This window comes from Lissotriton helveticus, chromosome 6 (genome assembly GCF_964261635.1).
Source record: "Lissotriton helveticus chromosome 6, aLisHel1.1, whole genome shotgun sequence".
In the NCBI taxonomy this organism is placed as follows: Eukaryota; Metazoa; Chordata; class Amphibia; order Caudata; family Salamandridae; genus Lissotriton; species Lissotriton helveticus.
This window is the reverse complement of record NC_136067.1, coordinates 603,504,532-603,531,772: the sequence shown is the minus strand read 5'-3', so window position 1 is coordinate 603,531,772 and position 27,241 is coordinate 603,504,532. Positions and strand designations below refer to the sequence as shown.

The window sequence follows — 27,241 nt, the reverse complement described above, 5'->3', positions numbered from 1 at the left end:
CTCTATAAACGTATACTCAGTCACAGTAAAGGATGCGATAACTCTCCTGATTAATGCTTGCTTAACCTAAACAGGCGGTCTGTGCAGAAACTGAGGTCGTAAACTGATTCTCTTTTATTCTATTCATAAACTTTAGGAATTGCAGGCATGGCCTTTGCTTTTATATTAAACCTGGGCGAAGCACTATGCTACGCTCGCGGAGTTTGCGAAGTTTTCGCAACTTCGCACTACGCGAGCTGCACGTAGCACAGTGCGAACATGCGTAGTGCAGCGTAGCCGTCATTTTTTGCTTGTTCGCGGTCCTGAACGTCAAAATGACCTCCCGGCGAGATTCTCAACGCGAGGAGGTCAGGTTTCTCATTGTGAGTGGTTGCGCATGCTCGCGACCGCTCTCAATGAGAAACTACCTGTTCGCGTTGAGCAAGCAGAAAACTACAGCTTGCACTGTGCAAGATGCCGTTTTCAATGCTTGCACAGTGCCGGATGCTTGTCCGCACTGTGCAATCATTCAAAACGCAGTGCGAACATGCTACTACGCAGCTCGCGTAGTGCTACGTGAAGTTCGCGTAGTGCGAAGTGCACTTCGCGTAGCTTCGCGTAGCACTACTACGCGAACTACGCCCAGGGTTATTTTATATGTGTTTTCCCTTTTCCGTTAGTGCGAAAATTCATCTAACCCGACTACCATCACTAATATGAAAAAGCGGGAAACAAATAAGCAACTTCTCTTTAATTCATTATAACTATCAAAATTACAACACCTTTTCATCTAACCATCAAAACTTGAAGAAGTCTAAATGGAGCTATTACTTGCCATGTAACCTGTTCTCAGAACAAATAAATTAGCTCATAATATAACTTGTGTGTTTTTTTGCAGATCTCTGGTGCTGCTAATTTCAGTTTTAGTTATGCTGAACTGCAATTGATTGGCGTTCTGTATTTACCAAGAGAAGGGAGAAGTGTTCGGGCAAACATCGATAACCTATATTTGAGAAACATGAACTTCACTGTCACAGTAAAGGATTCCCTCACAGGTATGTATGGTCTTCGATGAACATATTTGATGGGAAAAGAAAGGTAGTTCTCTTTGTTCAAGGTGCGTTGCAGGTCAGGTACAAAAAATGAGTATACTGAAGATACAAGGGCATACTCTATGCTATTATTTATTACGCTGTAATCAATTGCTCTTGTATTAGTATTTTTTATTCACTTCTCTTCTTTACTCTAAAAGTCCACTAAATAATTAAATTAATGTTTCTGAAACTACTCACTGCTTTTTGGAGCTCTTGGACGCCCTTTCAGGCTGGGTAAAACAATGAAAAATAAATATAAAGTGGGAGAGATGTTGCTTGCACTCCAGCGACTCCTGTTGTATTTATTTCCTATGGAATTGATTACAGAGAGTGGCTGGAGGGAAGGGGACAAGGATGTAAATATAATGACTTGGCGCTTTTCTTCCTCTTTCATGCATCTCTCTCCCTTTGTAGTTGAGCAGTGAAATGAGCCGAAGATTTTAGGTGATTGTAAAACCTGGGGAATGTTTACCTATCGAATGGTGTTGGAGTTTGTCACACAATGTACTAGAGAAACAAATGAAAGTGTTGGGGTGGAAATGTCTCCTGTGTGCTTATACAGGCTTGCATCCCTGCCCTGAGTGATCCACTTTGTAGCTTGTCTGGTGGCTTGGTATTCCGGTGATTGAGCATCTGGAGTAAACATGCATTTGCATTGAGGACTAGATTGTCGTTATTCTTCTGAGAACCAAAGCCTCTGTGATCGAGAGTGATGCACCAAGCATGCTCTGTAGTCGACTATCGTCCATGCCTACATTAAGTGGTGGCATACCAATTTTCTGATTGATTGTAGTGACCAGACATTTTTACTGCTCAGTGATATCTGTGGTGCTTACAGGCCACTTGTATATAATGTTTTGCTTTAATGGAATGCCCAGATCCAGCATTGACATTCCCAAGTGGATGTTGTATGACTGGTAAGTGGTAGCAGGACACCATAATGTTTGAGTGTGAGCATTTGGCCACGGAGACTAGTGGGATCCATTTTGGATACCTCTGATAAAACATAGCGTAAGATAGAGGTTGAGGTACAGGCGCTCCAGACAATGGATTTGTATTTCTTCCATTTGAGAACTAGAGAGTGTAGCCCTAGACCAATAAGGGTTGGACGGTGGAGACAGGGCTGCTTTCATTACCAGGCCATATCTATGAGAAATTGGTTCAGTGCAGCTAGTAACATTGCTGTGCTGCACTGCATCACTGGGAAAGGGCAGGAATATGCTTTATTTAAGGCATACTTTCCCCTGCGTTGGCACACAAGGGGCAGCCTAGCACCAACACAGGCAACCTTGATTTATTTTGCAAGAGAGCCTGCGTTGTCTGCAGAATTGTTTTTGTGCAGGAAGGGACACCTTCCTGCACACATAGAAAGAGGAAGTAATGAGAAGAAATAAAGATATTTTTCCATGTTACGCCTCTCCTGTGAAGGCGCATCTTTTTGGCGCATTCTCAGGTTTATCAGGATTGGAAAAACTGGAAATGCATCATAAATCATGGGAGTTGCATGGTATACACCCACGAAACGCCCATGGAACACCTTCCTTGTGCAAAGTAATGCAATGCAGTGATTTGCACTGCTTTGCATTACTCCAGATTTTTAAGCCATTCAAAGCCATGCAAAGTGGCTTAGCGTGGCATCAAAAATCTGACTTTGGAGTTCTGCGTCATCCATGTACCATGATGCGCGATGCAAGCATGACGCAAACCTCTCACAGATAGACCCCTCGGTTGATCAATTAGAAGGGGTTGTATGATTATTTCTCCCTGCTCATTGACATTTGAGTTGACAGTGGGACAGGGGAGGTGGCTTAGCACCCTATGTTGATAGCTGGTGTGATAATGTTATCACAAAGGGCGCACTCCTTTAACATGAAACAAGAGTGTTTCTTGACTTTACTTAAATGAATGTTCATTAATTCCAATCGAGCCAACGTGGTTGATGAAGTTTAGTCTTTATTCGATTGTTAAATGCTCATCGGATTTATTTATTCATCAAAATGTTTCCAAAATCCATTTTAATCATGAATTATCAGTTGCGTTCAATTATACCCAATGTATTTCGGGTTATCAAGCTAACCCTTCATCAGGGGTCTATAAAAGAGAAACATACAGGACCTTAGTATTCAGTGTGTAACATAAAATTCAAAACAGTGCATACTCAAGATTTACATGAATATCTAGTGTTCAAACATGTCATACCTACTAGTGTTAAGTATTTAATCATATATTGTAAATCAAAACGAAAATAGAAATGATGCCAATCATTATAAAGCACAAAAGTTCTATTAAATGAAAATAAAAATTGTCTGCGGGCTATATGATGAAGCTCCTAAAATGAAGAATGTTATCTGCAGTCATCTACTTGGAGCTTTTAGTAAAGGTGGTGAGCCAGGATAAATGCAACATAATGTTAGTCATGAGACCAGTTAACCGAGTGTACACTATCTAAATACGCTCGCGATCCAAAATGCGTAAACCGACTATAGCGTTAAGTAACGCCGGTCTGAAATACAAACATCAGCGACAGTGTGAGCGCGGGGAAACTTACTTGTATAAACGCGACTAACTTCCGTACTTTGAGGACGGCCGGTTCTGACAAGAGCCAATCACAGCGCTTCTTGTAGAAAGTGTGGTGAATCACGTGACTATGTGTTGCACGTTCAAAATGTGAAACGCAAGCAATAATATCGACTCAACATCCAGATACATACAATGTCGCATCGAGATAAATATTCTGAGGTTGATTTTTAAGAAATGAATGTTCATAGTGAATACGATTTAATGTTGTGGTTGTGAAAAGCAAAGTTTGACGTGATTGGCAGGAACCCCGATCACGTGATATCGCGTGTGGTTCCACTCTAGAGAAACGGGAGATACTATATCATTGGTAGGAGTACCGATCACGTGGTGTCCCGTGTAGTTATACTATAGGGAGATGGAAGTGAAATAAATGAATGTGTATGATAAAATAATGGTTATAATGAGTATAATTAAAGTTCTATGATTAAATGTAAACAAATCTGTGTGAGTTATGTTGCATTATGTAGGTACACGCTAAAAATTACATATATATTTGACAAAAAAAAATTAAAAATTACATATATGAACATGATAGATACAGACATGATTATTTATGAGTTCTGCAATCATTGACAAATATTGTGTAAGGACTGGGAATGGATGAAACCAGAGCTGTAATAATTTCATAAACTGTAGAATATTTACAAAAAACATGAAAGTTCTATCCGGTCATTCGTCCCTGTGGGATGTAAAGAATTCCGTTTTTTTATCCAAAAGAACTCAGATTTCAGACGTTGTTTTACAGAATCCATTTCGCAGCTATGTGGAAGTATCTCCAGTATTGTGAATCTCAATTGTGCTATTTGGTGGTGGGCTTCTAGCCAATGCATGGCAATAGTGGATTTATTGTTCATTGTTCGTATATTGCTTTTATGTTCCGATATTCTCACTTTAATTTTGCGTTCAGTTTGACCCACATAAATTTTGCCACATGGGCATTTAATTGCGTAGATGACATCAGTGGAGTCGCATGTTCCTGAGTATTGCAAATCAATTTTATAGCCTTTGGTTGGGTGCATAAAATTTTTACCAATCATTACATTATTGCAGTGAATGCAATTTTGGCATTTAGCCATTCCTTTAAACGTTGGTTTTACTGCTCTTTTGGTGGATAAGATTTCTTTTAGGTTTTTGGATCTTTGAAAAGCAAAGGTGACTTGGTCATTATACAAGTTTTGTAGATCCGGTTCAGTTGTGATTAAGTTCCAATGTCGATTGATGGCTTTTTTTAATCTTTTGTGATACTGTAGAATATTTCAAAACACATACTGTTTTTTGTGTAGCCTTGTGGCTGGACATTGTGAGCAATGATTCTCTTGATAATTTTTCTGTTTTTTCCAAATATTCTTTTAATATTTCTTTAGGGTAACCTCTTTGTACATATTGTTGATGTTGATCCATTAGTGATGATTTCAGAATGTCTACATCAGAGGTAATCCTTTTTATGCGAATGAATTGTGATGTCGGTAAATGCTACACCCTGATTTTTCAAAGAATCAGGGTGAAAACTTTGGAACAGAAGGCTAGAATTGCGATCAGTTGGTTTCTTGAACACCTTAGTGTGTAATTTGTGATTTGCAATGGTGATGTGAACGTCCAGAAAGGATATAGACTCTTTCTCTATTGTATAGGTGAATTGAATTCTTGGGTTCAAGTTGTTCAATGTGGTTATGTTTGTAATGAGTTGTTCTTTATTGCCTTTCCATATTAAGAAAATGTCATCTATGAATCTTTTAAACATGATTAAATTAGATGTCCATTCCGGTTTTTGTAAGATGTTTTCAGTCTCGAATTTAGACATATATAGATTCGCATATGAGGGGGCCCCCGCAAAACCCATTGAGGTTCCATTGCATTGGTTGTAGTAGTTCTGTTTCCATTGAAAATAACTGTGATACAATGCAAAATGCATTAACTCAATTAGAAATACTTTCTTCGCCTCGCAATCATTGTCTCTTACTAAGTTCCATTCAAGGGCTTCTAGCCCTTCGTTATGGGGAATTGAAGTATAAAGTGTGACGACGTCCACTGTACATAACCAATATTCGTCATTTTCATTGAGCTGGATGTTGTTGAGTAAATTGAGAAATGAGCTTGTGTCTTTTATGTATGTTCCACATTTTTGAACTATGGGTTGAAGTCAACGTATTTTCCAATACTTTCTGATATTGATCCACATGCTGACACAATGGGTCTAAATGGTGGTTTTGATGGGTCTTTATGGATCTTTGGCAGCATGTAAAATTTAGGTCTCCGTGGAAATTTGGTCTCTAAAAAGTTTTTTGTTTGTTCATTGATCCATTTCATTTCTAAAGCATGTTCTAGAATTTGTGATAATGTGTTTTGATATTCTGTAGTTGGATCTGATTCAAAAGGTAGATAAATATCTGTGTTGTTCACATGTTCGTTTACGCTACTTTCATAGAACTGAGTGTCCATGATAATTAGTGCTCCTCCTTTATCCGCTCTTTGGTAAGTTAAGTCCTGATCATTTGCAAGGTTTTTCAATATGCTCCAATCATTCTTAGAAAAATTGGTTTGTTTAGATTTGGAGAAGTTGATTTTTTGTACTTCTGATATGACTGATCTTTCCAAAGCTTCGATGGTTTTGTGGGAGTAAGGTGCGCAAAAGGTACTTTTAGGTTTGAATTCTTTGGTCTTACTAGTGATGGTTTGTTGCGCATCTTTGAAAAAGTATTTCAATTTCAATGTTCTGAAAAACCTGAATAGAGCTATTTCCGTTTCTGCTAAGTTGGTGTTGTAGGTTGGGACAAAAGAAGTTCCTTTATTTAGTACCGCCATTTGAGTATTAGATAACTGTTTGGATGATATATTTCATCCATTCCCAGTCCTTACACAATATTTGTCAATGATTGCAGAACTCATAAATAATCATGTCTGTATCTATCATGTTCATATATGTAATTTTTAGCGTGTACCTACATAATGCAACATAACTCACACATATTTGTTTACATTTAATCATAGAACTTTAATTATACTCATTATAACCATTATTTTATCATACACATTCATTTATTTCACTTCCATCTCCCTATAGTATAACTACACGGGACACCACGTCATCGGTACTCCTACCAATGATATAGTATCTCCCATTTCTCTAGAGTGGAACCGCACGCGATATCACGTGATCGGGGTTCCTGCCAATCACGTCACACTTTGCTTTTTACAACCACAACATTAAATCGTATTCACTATGAACATTCATTTCTTAAAAATCAACCTCAGAATATTTATCTCGATGCTACATTGTATGTATCTGGATGTTGAGTCGATATTATTGCTTGCGTTTCACATTTTGAACGTACGACACATAGTCACGTGATTCACCACACTTTCTACAAGAAGCGCTGTGATTGGCTCTTGTCAGAACCGGCCATCCTCGAAGTACGGAAGTTAGTCGCGTTTATACAAGTAAGTTTCCCCGCGCTCACACTGTCACTGATGTTTGTATTTCAGACCGGCGTTACTTAACGCTATAGTCGGTTTACGCATTTTGGATCGCGAGCGTATTTAGATAGTGTACACTCGGTTAACTGGTCTCATGACTGACATTATGTTGCATTTATCCTGGCTCACCACCTTTACTAAAAGCTCCAAGTAGATGACTGCAGATAACATTCTTCATTTTAGGAGCTTCATCATATAGCCCGCAGACAGTTTTTATTTTCATTTAATAGAACTTTTGTGCTTTAAAATGATTGGCATCATTTCTATTTTCGTTTTGATTTACAATATATGATTAAATACTTAACACTAGTAGGTATGACATGTTTGAACACTAGATATTCATGTAAATCTTGAGTATGCACTGTTTTGAATTTTATGTTACTCACTGAATACTAAGGTCCTGTATGTTTCTCTTTTATAGACCCCTGATGAAGGGTTAGCTTGATAACCCGAAATGCATTGGGTATAATTGAACGCAACTGATAATTCATGATTAAAATGGATTTTGGAAACATTTTGATGAATAAATAAATCCGATGAGCATTTAACAATCGAATAAAGACTAAACTTCATCAACCACGTTGGCTCGATTGGAATTAATGAACATTCATTTAAGTAAAGTCAAGAAACACTCTTGTTTCATGTTAAAGGAGCGCGCCCTTTGTGATAACATTATCACACCAGCTACCAGTTTATAAAGGCACTGAGAGACACCGTGCGACAAGGACAGCGCCACAATTAATTGATTGAAATTGACCTAAGTTATACGTGTGCACGGAGATCATACTTATGCATTAGCACCCTATGTTGTCATAGCTGCCAAGGTTTCAGATAGCTTATGTGTCACATTTTCATCATTTCAGTGTAATTATGAGTAACGTTTACGAGTGACACTTTCTCACGAGAAAAATCAAGCAATGAAGACTAGGGAAACATATAAATATCAGGAATTACACCCATTTGTAATTTCTGATATTTATATGTTTCCCTAGTCTTCCTTGCTTGATTTTTCCCATGAGAAAGTGTCACTCACTTACACCCATTTGGTCCTGAACAGGTGGTTTGCTCCTGAACAGGCACAACAGAAAGCTTGGAGCGCACCGGAGGCAAGATGGCCGCCACTGGGTTGTAGAGGACAGTCGCACCTCACTCCCTCTCCCGAACAGAATGCTGACGTTCATCTAATCCAGATATGCTGTTGACCTATGGACTAATACAGAACCAGGCAAAGACAGGCATATGCCCAGAGCTGCAGATACAGCGAGCGATATCTACTGCGCTGAAGGTTCTGAAAACTTGTCGGAGGAATCTCTATTGCGGCTTCAGTGGCTACAGAATATCCAGGGCGATGTCTCAGCGCACGAGGCAAGAAAAGGAAAAGGAGAAGCCTCCACCGGCCCCATCCAGCACGACTAAGGCGCTAGGGCAACAGGACGGACCAAGCTCCGGGAGCAACACGAAGATGCCTCCTATCAGTAAGCGGTCGGCCTCAGTAACTAGTGCGGCAGTAAAAGCACAACAGAAAAAGGCAGACAAAGGGAAGAAGCTGGAGCTGAGGCTAACGAATACTGAGGTAACTAGCAGCGAAGCACTGCGTGAGACAGCGGGAGCAAGAACACAGCAAAATAGCAGCTCTGCCCCTAAAGACACTACTAATACACAGCGGAATAACAGCTCGGCGACTAAAGACACCAATCTAAGACAGCCCACCTTAACGGAATCTTTTGCGGTAAAACCATCGGCAGGAATGGCAGCCAGGTCCTCTGTGAGTCATCCTCCCATGGAAGACGACGGGCCAGAGAAAGCCGTCCTCGAGGACGCAAGCGTCATGGTTGCCAGGCAATTGCAAGGAACAGAGACGGAAAGCGCGCCTACCGCGGAAAGCACTCAGACATTAGTTCGTATAGACAACATGCAAGCGGTGAGCGGGGGTGCTCCGGAGGGGGCAGAGGCTGCTCTGGGAGGTACAGAGAATCAGAATAATTGGCAAATGATGGACGCATTGCTGCAAGTCGAAGCAGGACTTAGTAGCAGGCAGAATGATGGAGCAAAGTGGGGAAGCCTAGTAAGCCTGGACTCACAGAGAGAGCATGGAGGGAACAAAGGGGCCAGGGGGGGCTCCCCCGAATGGGACACGTTTTTCTCTGTCAATGAGGAAACTGATTCTACCCCCTCAAGTGAAGGGGAAAGCTCCACAGGTCTTAGCTCAGACTCGGAAGTAAGCTGCACTGGCTCTGGGGGCAAAAGTACGCAGAAAAGAAGGAAGTCTGCTGCCAGACGCGTAGGCAGTGGCTCCCCAGACAGTATGAATAAAAAATTACTATGGGACTACTCTGCCACTTCTAAGGTATATCAAAAAAGTAGTCATGTGGAAGGGGCAGCCGTAGGGAATAATACAGAACCCCCCCCGCAGCATGCCATGCTGGATCTAATGTTCAATACCCTAAAACAGATGCAAGGGGAAGCCAGAGCAGAAAGCCGGAGAGCCAGGCAAGCAACTAAAAAGATCCGAGCAGCACTCAGGAAAATGAATAGGAAGTATGAAGAAGTCGAGGAAAGAGTGACTCAGGTTGAGGAAAGAACTGGCAGACTCAAGGATGACGTAACGGATTGGCAGACTTTTAAGGCGGACCAAGAGAAGGTGGTAGAAGACCTTCAATGGAAGATGGAGGATTTCAAAAACCGCCAGAGGCGTAACAACATCAGACTTCTTGGACTAGCAGAGGGGGTGGAAGGGCAGGATGCAAGAGGTTATGTCATTAAGTTATTGAAGGGAGCTTTTACTGAGGCACACTGGCAGTGGGAGACAGAGGTCCAAAGGGCTAACAGGTTCCTGCTTACATCCAAGAAGAGAAGGGATGGCAATCAGGATAACCTGCCTAGGGCAATGCTGGTCTTTTTGGGTAATTTCCTGGCAAGGCAAGAGATAATGGATAAAGCCAGACCAGATTCCAAAAAAACATATGAGGGGGTTACCTTTTTTGCAAGACCTGATTTTTGCCACGTGGCGGTGGAGAGAAGGTGGAAGCTCAGGCAACTAATTGCACCCTTCCAAGGTCAAGGCTCAGAGGCATACCTACTGTTTCCAGCAAGGTTAAAAGTTATTACTAGAGGGCAGGTCAGGATGTTTCACTCAGAAATCAAGGCAGGCCAGTTCCTAGAGGAACTAACAGAACAGGGAAGGGGACAAGTAAATAGAGGGAAAGGGCCACCTTCAGGTTCACAGGGAGGACACAGAAAAATCTAGCTGGGTAAGGGAAGGAGAGGGAAGCAACACTACAAACCATAGCAGTCACACATAGGTCACGTGTGACCTATTTGCCTGTAGAAGGGGGGGGATGCCAATGGGGAGGGAAGAGAATCAGGGGGGGGTCTGGTGGTGGTGGCAGGATTGGTACAGCGCAAAATAGGAGGACACAGAAACACGTCTATTTGTTGTTAATTGCACGAGGACAGATGAGAGTGAAGTTGGCATTAAGAAAGGAAACATCTAGCAAATATACATGGCGTTAAGGATTGCCTCAATAAATATATGCGGCCTTAATGACGGAGGTAAAAGGTTGAAGGTGGCTGCTATGCTGAGAATGCTAAAGCTAGATGTAATATTTCTTCAGGAGACCCACATTGAGGGGAAGAATAAATGCATGTTGGATCAATTAGGTTTTGATGTACTTGCCCATACAAGACAGGGTACCATTCTAGCCAAGAAGGGAGGGGTTAGGGTCAAGAGGAAAAAAGAGGATCAGTGGGGGAGATGGGTAATGGTGGAGGGGGAAACGGATGCTGGGAGATGTACAATTGTTTCGATTTATGGCTCTACAGATGATGAACCAGATGTTTTTGAATTTGTAGATACAGAGTTGCCATTATGGCCAGAACCAATAATTCGTTGTGGGGATTTTAATGTTAATGGGATGGATGGACTAGGCATAAGGGGAGGGAGTTTATATGGGGGGCGAAAGAAGAACACATGCCAGCCTATCGGCAATTGAGTGCGGAATAATCCTTTAGTGGATCTACGGGCCCGGAATAACCCGCCAGGTACAGGTAGTACGTATTACTCAGCACCCCATAGGGTAGTGGCCAGGCTAGATTATTTTTTCATTTCAAGCTCCTTGGTAAGCAGCAGCCAGCTAGAAAGGATGCCAAGGATATTATCAGACCACAACCCTCTTATTTTAACATTAGCTCTCTGTAACAGAAGGAAGAAGGAGCATGTATGGACCTTTGAGAGAGGGCTTCTTAGGGAAGAAGGATATATCAATCATATGCAGGAGTGGATTGCATTCTTTTGGGAGACGAATAGGGGAACCGCACCTACGGGTACAACCTGGGACGCTTTCAAGGCTGCAGCTAGGGGGGAAACCCTGAGCTACACATTGCATAGGGATAGGCAGGAGAGGATTAAGATGAATAGAAGGGTTAAAAACCTGGCAGACCTAGAAGAAGCGCTTATTGGGACCATAATCAAACAAGATACGACAGAGGACATATTATTAAAAATGGAAATATCTAAAGCAGAAGCAAGTGAAAGTATAGCAAGGAAGGCTGCGGGTAATTACCTCTTCAAAAAAGAAAAATGTTACGAGTACAGTGAGAGGGTTGGACATCTGCTAGCAATTAGTACAAGGCAAAATTTGGCAGCAGGGGAAATAAAAGAAATTAATGATGGGTTAGGTGGGGTCAGGAATAAGGTAGGAAATTTTACGCAAATCTTTACGATCAGGGCCTCCTGAGCACAGATACAGAGATCATGGATTACTTGGCAGACATACCACACGTAGGACTTGTAGATGAGGGGAAAGAGGAGTTAGACCTTCCACTTAATCTACAGGAAATACAAGCGGCCGTGAATAAACTCCCTTCTGGCAAAGCTACAGGTCCGGACCAAATTCCAGCAGAATTTTATAAAAACCTTTTGGAATACGCTGGGGAAGGATATGCATGAGACGTTTAGGCAGGCGCAGTTAGGACTTTCAGGCCCGCACTCTTGGGCGGGGGCAGACATTATAGTAATACTTAAAAAAGATAAGCCTCCGCTAGAACCAGGGTCCTATAGGCCAATCACGCTTATGAATGCGGATGCCAAAATCTTCTCGAAATCACTGGCACAAAGGTTGGGCAGGGTCATTGAGAGTCTGGTCAGCAGCACGCAGCATGGGTTTATCCCTGGGAAGGGGTCCACTCAACATACACGGCAAATGATCACCCTACTGGATGCCCCTGAGGTTGCAGGAGACCCTGTCGCGGCCGTATTCCTCGATGCGGAGAAAGCTTTCAACAGGGTCTACAGGAACTATCTCTGGAAGGTTATGGATTGGTTTGGCATTGGCCGGGGCTTCATTAGAGCAATTCAGGCCCTATATTCCAACGGCAAGGGTTAGGATCAATAAAGGATATACAGAGGCTGTACGGATTAAGCGCGGAACACGACAGGGGTGTCCGGCCTCACCTCTCCTGTTTGCCCTGTGTTTGGACCCTATATTACGAAGGTTTGCTGGCAATAACAATATCCTCCCCATTAAGCTGCATAGTAGGGAATACAAAGTATTCGCCTATGCGGATGACGTGGCAGTCATTACACCGGATCCAGGGAGGGCCATTGTGGAAATTGAGCAGGAGGCAATGGATTTCGGGGCAGTTTCAGGGTACTCGATTAATAAGGGAAAGACGCAGATCGTACAAAATAGCCTCACAGTATATCAGGATACTAGGGTGGTTGCCTCGGCAACCTACCTAGGGATAAAAGTGACTACTAATTTAGACAGTCTGGTGGAGATAAATATAGAGCCCTTAATAGCAAAAGTAAAGAAAAACACCGAAAGAATACACAACCTACATCTATCTCTAATGGGCCGTATAAATGCTAATAAAATGATCACATTCGCCAAATTTTTATATATCTTTAGAGCTATCCCGCTATTCTTTGATCATTCATGGTTTAACAAGCCAGAATTGATACTCAACAGACTTATTTGGGCGCAGGAGAAAACTAGGAGAGCATATCGTCATCTTACACTCCCTAGGGAAAAAGGGGGCTGGGGTGCCCCAGACTTTAGGCTCTATTATTGGGCGGCGGCCCTGCATTACTTTCAGGGGCTGATAGGGGGAGGAGGAACTGAGCAAGGGGGTAATGGACTTGTCTTCACAAATGTATATATTGCACTGCTGGGGGGTGATGCCGTGAACGGTTTCTTAAACACAATTGACTTTAGTTATTTTAAGCATACAAGGTTCAAGACGTTAAAACCAGCATATAATGTTTGGATGGCAGTTTAAAAAAAACTAGGGTTGGGAAGATACAATAGGTATACTCGTCTATATACAAATCACTCTCTTCCAGGGGACATTTTTAGGGATTCAGTTATGAGGGAATGGGAGGAAAATGGCATTAAGAAAATAGGGGACCTGTGTGATCAGGGAGGCATCCTTCAGTTTCAAGAATTACAAATAAAATATAAGCTATGTGGAAGGAGCTTTTTTGAGTACTTACAGGTGAGAAGCTACTTCGCAAATAAGCAGGGAGGTACATTAGGGTTTGGGCAATGTCGGATAATGGATTACATAGAGCGCTAGGGACATTGTACGATTCGGTAGCTGTACGCAGAGTTATATGTACTTAAAAAGGATGATAGGGAGAAATTTGCTATAAAGTGGGTAGAGAAACTAGGCTCCTCGCAAGAGGGTGTGCAGGATTCCTTAGATTTGGGACGCACAGTATTATGCTCAGCAACGCTACAAGCACAGCACTACAAAATGCTGTACTCGTTATATCACACTCCTGCCTGAATAGCACAATAGGGTGGCACCTCGGGAATAACCTGTCCGCGCTGTGATTCAAGCAATGCTGATATTGTCCATTTGTTCGCGGAATGTCCACAATTGTATTCCCTAATAGCGGCAATTAAGAATTTCATAGTAGGATCATTAGGGATTGAAGTGACAATCTTACCTGAATTAATAATGATTGGGGTGATGGGGGGAAGAGGGTCATCCTACAGAGTTCCTGTTTCTGGCCATGGCAGTGTATTGAATTTGTATAGCAAAGGCCTGGCTTGATAGAGCTCCCCCAACTTTTCAAAATTGGATCGCTAGGCTACTCTCTGCTTATAATCTGGAGAAAGCAATATACGACAGGAAAGGTTGGAGAGCTAGAGTGTTGGGGGAGAAGATATCGCGCCCTATAGAACATTGGAAGAGAGGGATGGTTATTGCTGCTACGTCTGATGATGCCGTTACACATACTGTTTAGTAGCCCTGGATAGGGATGCTCTTTCAGGGTAATAGTTCCACACTGTTTAAACTGGCTACTGGCCATGTAATCTTTTTGGGATGTAGAAAATTGAAAGTGCATGTGTATAGTTGTGGGTACGGAATGTCTAGTGTAAAATATGTTATGTTAAACTTCGATCAAGTGTGCTGTAACATTTGTTGGAATATGTATAAAACCTAAAAACTTTTAATTTAAAAAAAAAGAAAGAAATTACACCCATTTGAGCAACAGGAAAGTCTAGGAAGATCTTAAAACTGCCACAAAGCACCAGAAATTTGGGATCTTCTAGGCATGGCCTGCCCCTTTGCATCTCACCTCAATGGTATCCCAGAAGGCTGATGAAACCCAAGTGCAGAGTCTTCGCAGTTCACTATACTCAAGTTTTGTGTGGTTCAACTAGAGCCACCTTTGTCACTACCTTCTGTAAGAGATATCCCATTTGACATGTGGGAAAAGAAGGGACCCAAACAATCCAACATTTTTCCAGTTGCATGTGTTTCACTCACTTTTTAAATAATGTTTTGCAGAATACAGTGAATAATATTTACATAATAGTGATGTCAATACCTCATATGAGAGAAGTGCAAAATGTAATTACCTTTAACACCTAGCATTTGCTGATACTACATCTTCTTTCTGTAATGTGTTGCAGGTTTTGAAGTCAGTGAAAGTGGTGTGATCTATTTTGGAAATTCAGAATATATCATCTTGGATGATGGCAGCAATCTGAAACCACATTTAAACGCCACTATAAAGGTATATGGTTAAATTGTGTTTTACAATGTAATATGCATGTTATGTTCACAATTAGAAAATTAATTTCACATGTTTTGCTGTAAGCTGAAAATAGTGGACATCTATGACAGTGAAAGTAGGTTACAGTTGAACTATCCCTCTCTGCAGGGTCACCTCCAAACCTTTTTGATTTTCCCTCCACATTTAGCAGATTTTGTTTGTGGTGGACTTGGGACTCTGAGCTTTACCACTGCTAACCATTTCTAAAGTGCGTGTGCTCACTTCCTGAAACATGGTTTGATTGGCCTATCCCTAATTGTTATATACAAATTACTTGTAAGTACCTTGTGTAGTAGTATATCATATACCAAGGGCCTGTAAATGAAAGGCTACTAGTGGTTCTGCAGCACCTATTGTGTCACCCACTCTAAGTAGCACCCTCAAACTCGACCCAGGCCTACAATTACATGCTGAATACAGTGGCACACTGCCATGTTGACTTGGCATTTAAACCTCCAGCCAAGCTTTAAATTCCCCTTATATTACCCATAAGTCACCCCTCAGGTAGGCCTAGGTAGCCCATAGGGCAAGGTGCTGCCTAATTAAAAAGTAGGAGATGTACATTTAAATTTTAACTGTCCTGGTAGTGAAACATGTCCAAATCTGTTTTTCATTACTGTGAGGCCTACCCCTCCCACAAAATAACATCAGTGATCCCTTATTACCTTTAATACGCTCTAATTCCTATTTGAAAGAAGGTAGATATGTCATGTTTGGTACGTATGTCATTGTAATGATAAACAATCTTTTATGGTAAAGTCGGATTCTTCATTACACTCTGAAAAATGTTACTTTTAGATAGCTGTGTTTTTTCTGCCCTTAGCGTTTTGTGCCTGCAGGCTGTCTCGGGTCGCATGACTTGGTGTAGCTGACAGTTAGACTTTGTGAATTCTTCCCAGACAGTCAGATAATAGTGGGATTAGCAGAGCCTCAATGGGCCATCAGGTGGAAGGATGGGAGGGGCAGTGCTGAGCACAGCCCCACTAGCACCTGAATAGGCTGTGTCCTGTTTCCTCAAAATAAGCCTAAGTACCCTGAATTGTCACTGATGTCAACTTGGAGCCAGGGTAGGGGAATCAGGAAACTCCAAGAACTTCACAGACCCTTTTCAGAAACTTGACCCTCTTTCCAGGAGAAGGGCACTGGGGTATAAACATAGAACCTTTAGATCCACTCTTGAGTTTACTACTGGACCTGTGGAAGGACTCTCAGAGGACCTTTGCTGCTGTGACCTGCTGTGCCAGACTGCTGCTATACCCTGCTGTGACAGACTGCTGCTGTACCTGGAAGGACTGCTTATCTGCCTGGAGCCTGCCTTGAAACCTTAGAGGCCAGCCCTGCAGTTGAGCTCTACATCTACATCTGCACCCAGAACTTCAAGAGGTGACTCCAAGGACTAGTCTGCTGGCTTCCTGTTCAGAGTCACAGGGACACACAGGCTCCCACCATCTTAATCTCACATCTGGACCCAGACTGGGTGACTTCTGCACCCGCAAGACACTCTCCATTCACTCTGGGTCACTTGGTTGTGTTGCTAAAGGTGCTCAGATAGCCCATTTCCAAAACTGAATACTTATACAAAATGTGATTAGAAAGTGTTTTCTGAGAACCAGTAAGAGACTAAGACTAACATGCTCACCTGTCCGCCAGAGCTGCAGTACTGGTCAGGTTGACTTTGCGGCCTCTCCCACTACGTTCTTCACAGCAAATGTCTTTCAGTGGTGTTAGACCTGGCCCTTTTTGCAGATTTAGCCCCAAACCTTTTGCATTGTGTCTCTTTTTTTTCTGACCCTGTTTTTGTTGGCTTTACGACTCTGGGCACTTTAACACTGCTGATCATTGCTAAAGTTCATATGCTCTCTGTGTAAATTTCAATTCTGATTGTTTAATCATGATTGCCATATTTGATTTACTGGTAAGTCCATAGTAAAGTGTACTGTGTGTGCCCAGGGCCTGTAAATCAATTGCTACTAGTGGTCCTCCAGCACCGATTGTGCCACCCACACCAGTAGCCTTTCAGTTGTGTCTGAGACCTGCCACTGCAGTGTCTGCACATGCAGTTCCTAACTGCCATGTCACCCTGGCAAGTTTACCCACTTGCCAGGCCCTAACCTTCCCTTTTCTTACATGTAAGTCACCCCTAAGGTGGACCCAAGGTAACCCCAGGGGCAGGGTGCAGTACATGTTAAAGGTAGGATATGTATTAGTGTGTGTTACATGTCCTGATAGTCATATACTGTGTTTTTTGTTTTTCACTCTTCCTAGGACTAGCTCTCCCATGGGATGCCTTGTAACATTTTTTCAAGAGTTACTTTCCATTAGGAACAGCAAGAGAGTTACGGCTTTCTGAAGTCAGAATTTAATAACACACTTTTAGCAAAGGTGTTTTTTAAACTATGTGCTCGAAAATGCTACTTTTAGAAAGTATGATACAAACAATGGTCCGATCGGAAAAAGCAAGATGCATCGGAGAACGGAATATATCAAAATATCTCCAACCACTATATGGAAAAGAAGAAAAACAGCCTCGTGGATTCTATACACAGTTATGAGGTTAGGGCACCAGACAAGATTTTAAAACCAAGAGATTAAGACACATACTCATAATTGCATTTCTAAAAGTTTAGTTACATATGTTAGTTTCAAACAGCATTCTTATTTACACATCTGCCACGGCCCGTTAAGGGCGTGCCACTGGGCGGTGACGTGGGGTGGGGAGGGGCAGGGTGGAGGGTTGTAAAATGCGGGATACGGACAATTTCAGGTAAGTACCACAAAAAAATGAATGTTGTTGCGCGCGCTGCATCACATTTGGCGATGCAGCGTACACAACAAATTTTTTTTTCAGTACTTACCTGAAATCGTCAGTTTCCCGTATTTTACAAAGCCCCACCCTGCCCCTCCCCCACCCCACGTCACCGCCCGGTGGCACGCCCTACACGGGCATGGCTGCTACACATTCTATCAAAAACTTTTAGATCCACAAATGGATAAAGTGATAAAGATGAGTGCTCAGAGAAGGTGCTTGTATGGATATGGATTAGGAAAAGGAAAGGAAAAAAAGGGGGTGGGGGGTCCATTAGACCGTTTCACAAATAATATCAATGTACATGGAAGCCCATCCAGGATACAATTTCTAATAACATATATTGCATCTAGAAGTGGTCCAGTTGTTACGTTACTATTGTCACTCTGCACGGATATCCAAATGATCCAAGCTTAATGAAAGAGCGTCAACATTTCGACCCAACATCTGGAGAGTGAAAGGGGCCACTGAATGCCTCAAACGTGGGTCTTCATCAGGACTAGGAAAGTGAAGAAGAGACCTATAGAGAAAGCAGGAGTCATCTCTAAGAGTAAAGTAAAGTATTGTGTCAATTAAAAACCCTGTAGCTGGTTAAAAACAGATAACAAAACCAAGCTTGCCATACCTGGATGCCGAAGTCATCCAAATGAGAAAATAGACCAGGATAATTCTATGACACAGAAGTGCCCAAAGGCTCCACTCTGATGGGTGATCAATCTCCACTTTAACATGTGGCCGTACTAGTGACCATAATGGGGAGAAAACAAGTCTCCAAATTCACTGTCCGGAAGAGGTCCACTAGTACACCCGCTTCAGAAGGAACATTACATGGAGAATAGCCATGTCTTAAGAGCCTTCCTAAAGGGCAGGAGCTGAGGGATGGCCCTTATATTTAGTGGAAGGGAGTTCCTAAAGTTGCTGGTGGCCGTAGAAAATGCTCTATCGTCCCATTTCTTTATTTTGGTTCTTGGTACAGCGATCAACAGTTTAAGAAATAGGTGGAGAGGTGTGCCTGGGGAATGCCAACTGAACATGGTTTTTAATATTGTTGTATATGGAAGATGAAGCACCTTATATACCATGCAGAGAGATTTAAAGCTAATGCACTTATTAATAGGGAGTCCCTTCCCAGTGGACTGCCTTCTGGGAATGTCCAAATCAAGTCTCGCCAATGCATTCTGCACCACCTGGAGTTTATACTGCATATTGTTGTTTGAATCCATGTACCACGAGTTACAGTAGTGAAGTCTGGACATTACTAGGGCAAGAGTTACCTGCTTTCGTGCCAGCCGCTGGAGGAGTGGAAAGATTTTCTTAAGAATCCATATAATCCAGGTGCAGGTAGAAATAGTACGATTAATTTGGACATTAAAGTTAAGTTTAGTGTCCATCAATCGATTGTGGCCAGAAAAATATGCAGGCTTCTGTGCAAATGCTTTTGAGCTACCCTGTGGTGGTGTAGTGCATTGTTCCCATTGTGTATAAGTAAATACTGTATGTGGAGTAGGAAATGGTGACCATAATGATGAAAACAGAATATTTCATCATAATTAGCTGAACCTTCCTACATTTCCTATGAATTAAACACAGTTGAATGCTGTAATCATCTAGCATTTCAAGCACTAGATCATGGGTACTCACAAACTTTCTGTTGGGGGCCAAAATTACAGTGTGGGTTGTAGCCGAGGGCCACACCAGTAAGGGCGGGGTCAGTGGGTGCAGGGTCAGTGGGGGGCGGGGCTAGAGTAAAAAAAATCAAACCTGTTTCAAAACTTTAGACAATGTGACAATGCTATATTTCAAAAGCAGATGTAACTACATAGAGCACATTTTGACAATATATTCGTATTGGAAGACAATAGCAATCTTAAGAGGCATTGCATAGCTCCATACACACTTTGACCCCAATCTCATCAGTCTCTCTCTCAGTCAGTAAGTCTCTCCGTCAGTCAGTCTCTCTCTCTCAGTCTCTCTCACTTTCAGTCAGTCTCTCTCTCTCAACCAGTAAGTCTCTCCGTCAGTCAGTCTCTGTCTCTCATTCAGTCTCTCTCTGTCAGTAAGTCGCTCTCTGTCAGTAAGTCGCTCTCTGTCAGTCTCTCTCTCTGTCAATCAGTCACTCTCTGTCAGTCTCTCTCACTGTCAGTCAGTCTCTCTCCCTGAGTCAGTTAGTCAGTCTCTCTCCCTGAGCCAGTTTCTCTCTGTCGGTCTCTCCCTCTCAGTCAGACTCTCTCTAGTCAGTCTCTCTCTCTTTAAATAGCAGTATTTCTCTACTATTAACAGGCGCACAACAGAACTTAAAAATAGATTTTTAGATCGAACTACAGCCATATTGACACATAACTGACATGGATTGCCTGGTTACAGGGCTTTTAGTGGGACGAAAAAACTGAGGGTTCACTTAAAGGGCCATGACCGATAAAATTAAGGGGTTGGCTTAAAAACTTGTAAACAAAAATCTTTGTTTAGCATAGTGTGCCACCCTACTGGTATGTTGCTGTTTGTCATTAAATCCAGATAAATCAGATACAACCAGTAACATTATACCTTCAACAAGTCAGGACTATTGGCTTTGCCAATAGTTGTTAGTTGCATGAGATTAATACGCAACAACTATGGCTTTGTTGTATATAAATTATAATATTGAAAATGTGTCAGTTCTGAAAGATGAGACTGTGAAAGAAGTAAAGCCAGTCTATTTGAAATGAGAGTATAATAAACGGGTTCACCCAAACATAGTCACTGGGCCCTGGGTATTATCGATACTGAGAAAGAGGGGTCCCAGTGTATAGTCATCAATTGCCACAATTTAATCAAAATAGAAAGACAGTAAATGAAGCTACGCCGTTTTTATTCACAATGTAGATATATATTGAATATCATATCTTGAAATAAACATTCAAAAAGGCTGTGGAGTGCCCCAAGGGAGGAGGGAAGTGGTAAGGTGAGGATGGTGTGAATAGGGAATAGTGACAATAAAAACAACCAAATGACGAAAACACATCTATATGTTAATCAGAATATAGACCAACAGAAGACCATAGGTTCAATACATTACTTGATTGAAATCATACTTCACAAAATACATTAATGTAAAAAATGTTGGCGTGAAGCTGATAACCAAAAAACAGTCGTCGACGTTTCGACCCTCTACTAGTTGCAGGAATTAGTTGTACCCTTGCTGCGGGGTCTTCATCAGGACGGGATGGAGGCAGACAACCTAATCAAATACATATCAATAATTAATTGGATGTAATCTGACTGCTAGCCATAGGTCAAAAGCGTGAGCAATAAAAATAGTGATTAATTTCCTTGATAACAATGCTAGTCTAAAGCATGCTCTTACTTCGCAATAATTTCCCAACTCTTTTGATCTCAGGATTTGAAGTGAAAAACATGAGATGTCCATCACTCTTATTATAAATTTGAAGATGAGCGACAATTGATTTGGTATGCTCTATTTTTCACAGTGTGCTACTATTTTTATTGCTCACACTTTTGACCTATGGCTAGCAGTCAGATTATATCCAATTAATTATTGATATGTATTTGATTAGGTTGTCTGCCCCCATCCCGTCCTGATGAAGACCCCGCAGCAAGGGTACAACTAATTCCTGCAACTAGTAGAGGGTCGACGACTGTTTTTTGGTTATCAGCTTCACGGCAAAAATGTTGCCATTAATGTATTTTGTGAAGTATGATTTCAATCAAGTAATGTATTGAACCTATGGTCTTCTGTTGGTCTATATTCTGATTAACATATAGATGTGTTTTCGCCATTTGGTTGTTTTTATTGTCACTATTCCCTATTCACACCATCCTCACCTTACCACTTCCCTCCTCCCGAGGGACACTCCACAGCCTTTTTGAATGTTTATTTCAAGATATGATATTCAATATATATCTACATTGTGAATAAAAACGGTGTAGCTTCATTCACTGTTGATGTAACAGTTAGAAGCGAAACATCGCTGTTAGCTGTCCCCTGCCGGGGAGAAGAAGCTTCATTGCTGATCTAAGCTCCCAATGGAACTTCCTGTAGGGTAGTTGGAGGAAGCAGGTAAAAACCCAGGAGCCCTCTTGGTCTACTGTGTTGAACCGGCCACATGATATGGTTTGATGAGATCTATTAACACAAATCTCTTATTTTTGAGCCAGCAAGGGGCAATACAAATATAGTTCTGGTACCTTCAACTGCCAGGACAGGTACAGGCGCTCTGTATGATGGTCCAAAGTCATTCTTGTCCACGATCTTCTCTCGGAATAGATCCCCGATCTTTCCAACCAGGAGTTGCTAGTGTGACCTTCACTTCTCCAGTGGTGGTACGTTTCTGCTTGACATTACTCTGGGTGCCTCGGAAGTCAGTCAGGTTTTGTAAAACATCCAAATGTTCATTGATGTTAAATGGTGTTTCAGCCGCCACTGTCCTGGGACTGTCGAGGTCTGGAACCCACATCTTAATCCGATTGCTGTGGCCAAACCCCTAGGAATCTAGAGCTCACATCCACTGCTACTAAGATCTATTTGTAAGCCTCATCTGAATATAAAGAGCTGCCATGGTCCAGATAAACACAAGCGAGAGGCTTGTCTGAGATCAGCAGTGCTATTTACAGTGATCCTGTTATGGTGGAGACCTTCGACTGAAGGCAGATGTCATATTTAAGGACAGTCTTTGGCCTGTGTGTATAAACCTGGCCACCAATAGTGCTGCTGCAATAGTGAAATTGTAGCTGCCTCTCCTGCATGTGCTGATGCTAGTCCCTCATGTGCAGCTAGGATTAAGACTAGCCCGTGGTCCGAATTAGGTATTACTTGATCCCCCATTCCGCGTATCCGAGTAAATGGAATGTTTTATGCACTTAATTGGTAGGAGTATTTTGTTAAAAAGCCTTTCCGCAGATGTGTGCCAATGTGCGCAGCGTTGACAGCCGCTATGATGCCTCCATCTATAATCGTACTTGAATGAGTAATTGTAGTGACTGCAGAAGTTTGCATTGTTGCTTTTTGTGGCTTTGTCAGCTATAGAATTTCCTACAGCATGTTTTCCTACACTCTGGTGGCTCAATGCGTGAATTACATGAGCCAGTGGCAAATACCCTTTGTATTTGGTCACTTGTCCCCAAAACATCTTGTGCTTTAATGTGTACCCTTTGGAATTCCTGATCCTTTCTGACCCCAAATGGTGTAAGTACTAATTGTACAATTGGCTGCAATAATATGAATCACAAACTATGAGTGTGGGGATTCTAGAATCCGTATTCTTAAGTGCCAAAATTAGGACTTTTAGTGCATCCAGATGTGCTGTGCAGTCACCAAGTGACGGTGTGTATATTTTTTGTGGGCATATTGTCCATCCTACCTTCACAGCAGCGTAGGCTGCAAAGTATTGGTGTTTTGTCCCTACAGCAGGCTGTGCAGAACCATCAGTATAGGTGATGCAATCATACTGACCTAGAGGCCTGACTTCATTAGAGAGGGGATATTCATGTCAGCATTGAAGATATGCATGTGTTTGTAGTGTAGAGACAAATCTGGAATCTACATCTGTTGCTGTAAGAGATTTGGCCCATTGTATCCATCATGGATGTGGTGCTTTCACATTTGGAACGCAGGCTTTTGTGACAGCCTCTAGGGCTGTAACTGACGTAATAACAACGGTGTGTTTTCCCTGAGCCAGTGAGATCTCTCTCTCACCACAGCAGTCTGTGCTGCACTCAGATTTTTTTCTGGTTGTGCGAAACACATCTCTGCATTGGTGTGTAAATGTGATTTAGTGTCTCGTTCATTGTATGTGACATAGGTGTACCCTGATGCACTCGCAATGATATGGATCACAATGTTTGTGGTGTTAACATTTATGTGTAAGTGTTTAGAAGCTAGAATGTTAGCTTGCACTGAAGGTAGAATTTGTGTGTGTTCAGTTGTCCAACGAGTACTTGAAAAAATACTGGATGACTCAGGTCATAGTACTGTTTTACCCGCTCTGCGCAGTCTGGAATGTGAGTTCTGCCAAAGTTTAGGAAACCCAACATGTTGGAGTTTCTTCAGTGTGTATGTTGGTTGTAGAAGGGCTCACTTCTCTAGGAAATCTGTCACTGGGAATCTTCCTTCACTTGACAGCTCGTATCCTAGAAACAGGACATTGAGATGGGCAATTATTACTTTTTTGAAACTAAATATGTAGCCCATGTGAGCAAATCCCAAAATTATTCGATCTACTCTTGCCAATTGTGTTGGAAGGTCATCATTTGTTAAGCATATGTCATCAACATAGGAAAATGCCTAGTCATCAAATTCTTGCAAAAGTTCTGTAACCTGGGCTGAAAACAACCCTGGACTGTACCCCTGAGGCAATCAACAGAACTGTTTTGAGAGCCTAGCACACTGAATGCGGTCAAGTACCTACTTTCATGCATATTTTGGCAGAAACATCCATTGGAAATGTCTAATGTGGTTTTGTATTTGAGAACCAAAACATAATTGCAATGGTAAAATGTTGGACGGTGGCATGGGGGCAAATCTGTCCCAGTGTTGGGCAAACTAGGGCGGTATGAAATCCAGCGTTATCTTGCTTTGAACCTTTGGCACTGAAACAAACTGCTTTCAAGGAAGCTTGATGCTTATGTATTCAACTTCAGCCAGCCAGCTTCAGGCTCGAACCTTGCCGTACTGGAAAACTTTTACTTGCAACACTTCTGAATTAGGGCCTGATTTAGAGTTTGGTTGATGGGATATCTCATCCTCCCTACTACAAGTGTGTTATATCTAATGGCATTTGTAAATCGGCAGATAGGATACCTGTCATGTTTGTGACAGAATAAGCCATCGACCAACCTCTCAATCAGGCCCTTGGTCTATTTTTATAACACCTTAAGCTGTGTTGAACTGATGATGTAACAGTGTCACAAAGACTGTGTCCTATAGCTATATAGTCACATTTACAGTACATTGTCTTCTACATTTAAATAGTAAACATCTACTTTGTCATAATTTACATGGGCATCATTCAAAATTCACTGGTTAAGGGAACTATGGTGAGGGTCCCTGTTGGGTGGCCAACAGGGTTAACAGAGCCATAGCAACAATGCTTTATGCCAAAGAGAGAGAGGAACCTTTAACAAAATGTTTCCAAACTTGAGGGCAATGATCCAGGCAAATCCCTAAGGTCCAAGGGAGGACACAGGCAAAAAGGGGTTTGAGTTACAAGTCATGAACATAAGGAGAAGGGAGGACAACAAGTTCCTTCCAAGCCCATACAGATTACTTTTAATGGTGTCACCAGAAGGAGATTTCTAAAAGGGACTGTTAGGTGAAGATGCTATACCAGTTGCCACATCATAGCAAGTGAGTAGGCCGTGGTTGAAAGGATCAGAGAGGGCAGTGTTGCACACTCAACGGAGTAGCAATAGACATCTGGTAAAAACCCTCTGATGCTCTTTATGCACATCCATCCAAATGTTATGTTAATTTGATTTCTATAGTGCTCTAATCACCTGAGAGTATATCCAGGTGCTTGAAGATGTCCATGTCTTGGGTGTGATTTGGAAGCATGAGCGACCTCCAGTTTTGCTTTTGAAGTTGCTGGACATGTGTGCACATAAACGTGGCTGTAAGGCTCATCACTTGCTATAAAAAAGATCATATCACCCTGACCTCACTAAAAAGGCTCCCCTATGAGGCTAGGATCCATCTTAAAATTTGCCTGTATGACCCACAGAGTGCTGCACCACAACACACCATCCTATCTGGCCCAGAAATTGGCCCTATCTGGCGAAATAGACCTTCTAGAAGACAAGCTCCCTTCTATGTAAACCACAAAAATTTAAAAAAAGAAAACCTACAACCGATCCTTTTCCGTAATGGCTCCCACAATCTAGAACTCCATGCCCACGGGATTCAGGTGAACTGCTTCTACAAATATCTTTAGGAATGAAGTAAAAATTAAACTCTCCAACAGATTTACCTCATAGCCCCCCTCTCCTCACTTGAGACATCTACATGACGGCATAACACTCTATTTTATCTTGCCTTTGATCACATCATCAAGAATCTAGCCGTTCTCCACGTTTGAAACCTCCAAAACTCCTCCTTGACACTTTTCAGATTTTGCTCACATAAAAAATTATGAACAACTGTGTTCCTCTTTGTCTTCCCCTTATTTGCCTATGTAATTATACCAATTGTATGTATTTACTAGGGTGGCACTACCATAGTCTAGTTTAGATAGAACAAGTGCTTAAACCACTGTTTTAAGATCTGTTGTAGGAAGAAAAGGTTTTAGTTTCCTGAATACATGAAGTTGGTGGTTAGCTCCTCTGGTGGCGGTGCTGATGTGATGTTGTATGGCGAGGGCATTGTCCAAGATCATTCCTGGGATTTAGCTGAGTTAGTGATATGTGGGGTACAGTTCAAGGCAGTAAGATGTGGGAGCTAGTCTTTGATGTTAGGTGCTATCATGGGCGATCAGAAGGAATTCAGTTTTGAGGGCATTAAGGTTGAGGTATTTATGAGTCAGCCAATGTTGAGTTTTAGTCAAGGTGTTATTGAGGATGCTGATGTCATCAAGAGAGGCTATTTACATGTAGAGTTGAATATCATCTGCATACATGTGGTAGGAGATGTGAGAGAGTTTGAGGAGTTTGTCAGTGGCTCCATGTGCAGGTTAAACAGTGTTGGGGAGATAGTGGAGCCTTGAAGGATGCATGACTGGTGACTGGTCTGAAAGAGTGCGGTTGTGTAGCACCTGTTGAGATCTGTTGTTTTGGGATGAGTTGAACCATTTTAACATGGTACCAGAAACAATCATCCTGTGTTCTAAGAGGTTCATAGGACTTTCAACCAGGGCAGTTTCAGTGCTATGGCATAGTCTAGAACCAGATTTACGTTGGTCGAGTAGTTGGAATTTCTCAATGTGATTGCGAAGCTGTAAACATAAACATTTTTATAATAGTTTGGTCAGATTAGGGATGTTGGAGATGGGGCAGTAGTTGTTGGGGTCAGACGTTTCAGAGATGTATTTCTTAAGATAGGAGTAACCTTTGTCATCCAATTGTTGGCCACGGAGTTCCTATTTTAGCATGAGAGCCCTTAGAAATGTATCACTTGAGTATGAATGATGTGAACTACCCACTTCAACTGGAATTGTGCATCCAACTCTGGATCTTCCTGTTGCTAACCTACCTAGCACTTGGTTGCTTTGACGGTAAGGGAGCAGGGATTCCTGTATCTCAATCTTTGAGTAT

General features: G+C 42.0%; 1 protein-coding gene across 1 annotated transcript in view; it reads left to right on the top strand.

Annotated features, from left to right (window-relative positions):
- Positions 1-27,241, top strand: part of LOC144762795 (CD109 antigen-like) — a 628,126-nt gene that overhangs the window by 334,803 nt on the left and 266,082 nt on the right. The window contains exons 9-10 of the mRNA XM_078648065.1: positions 878-1,034; positions 15,053-15,156. Coding sequence (XP_078504191.1) covers positions 878-1,034; positions 15,053-15,156 — 261 coding nt within the window. The remainder of the gene's footprint in view (positions 1-877; positions 1,035-15,052; positions 15,157-27,241) is intronic.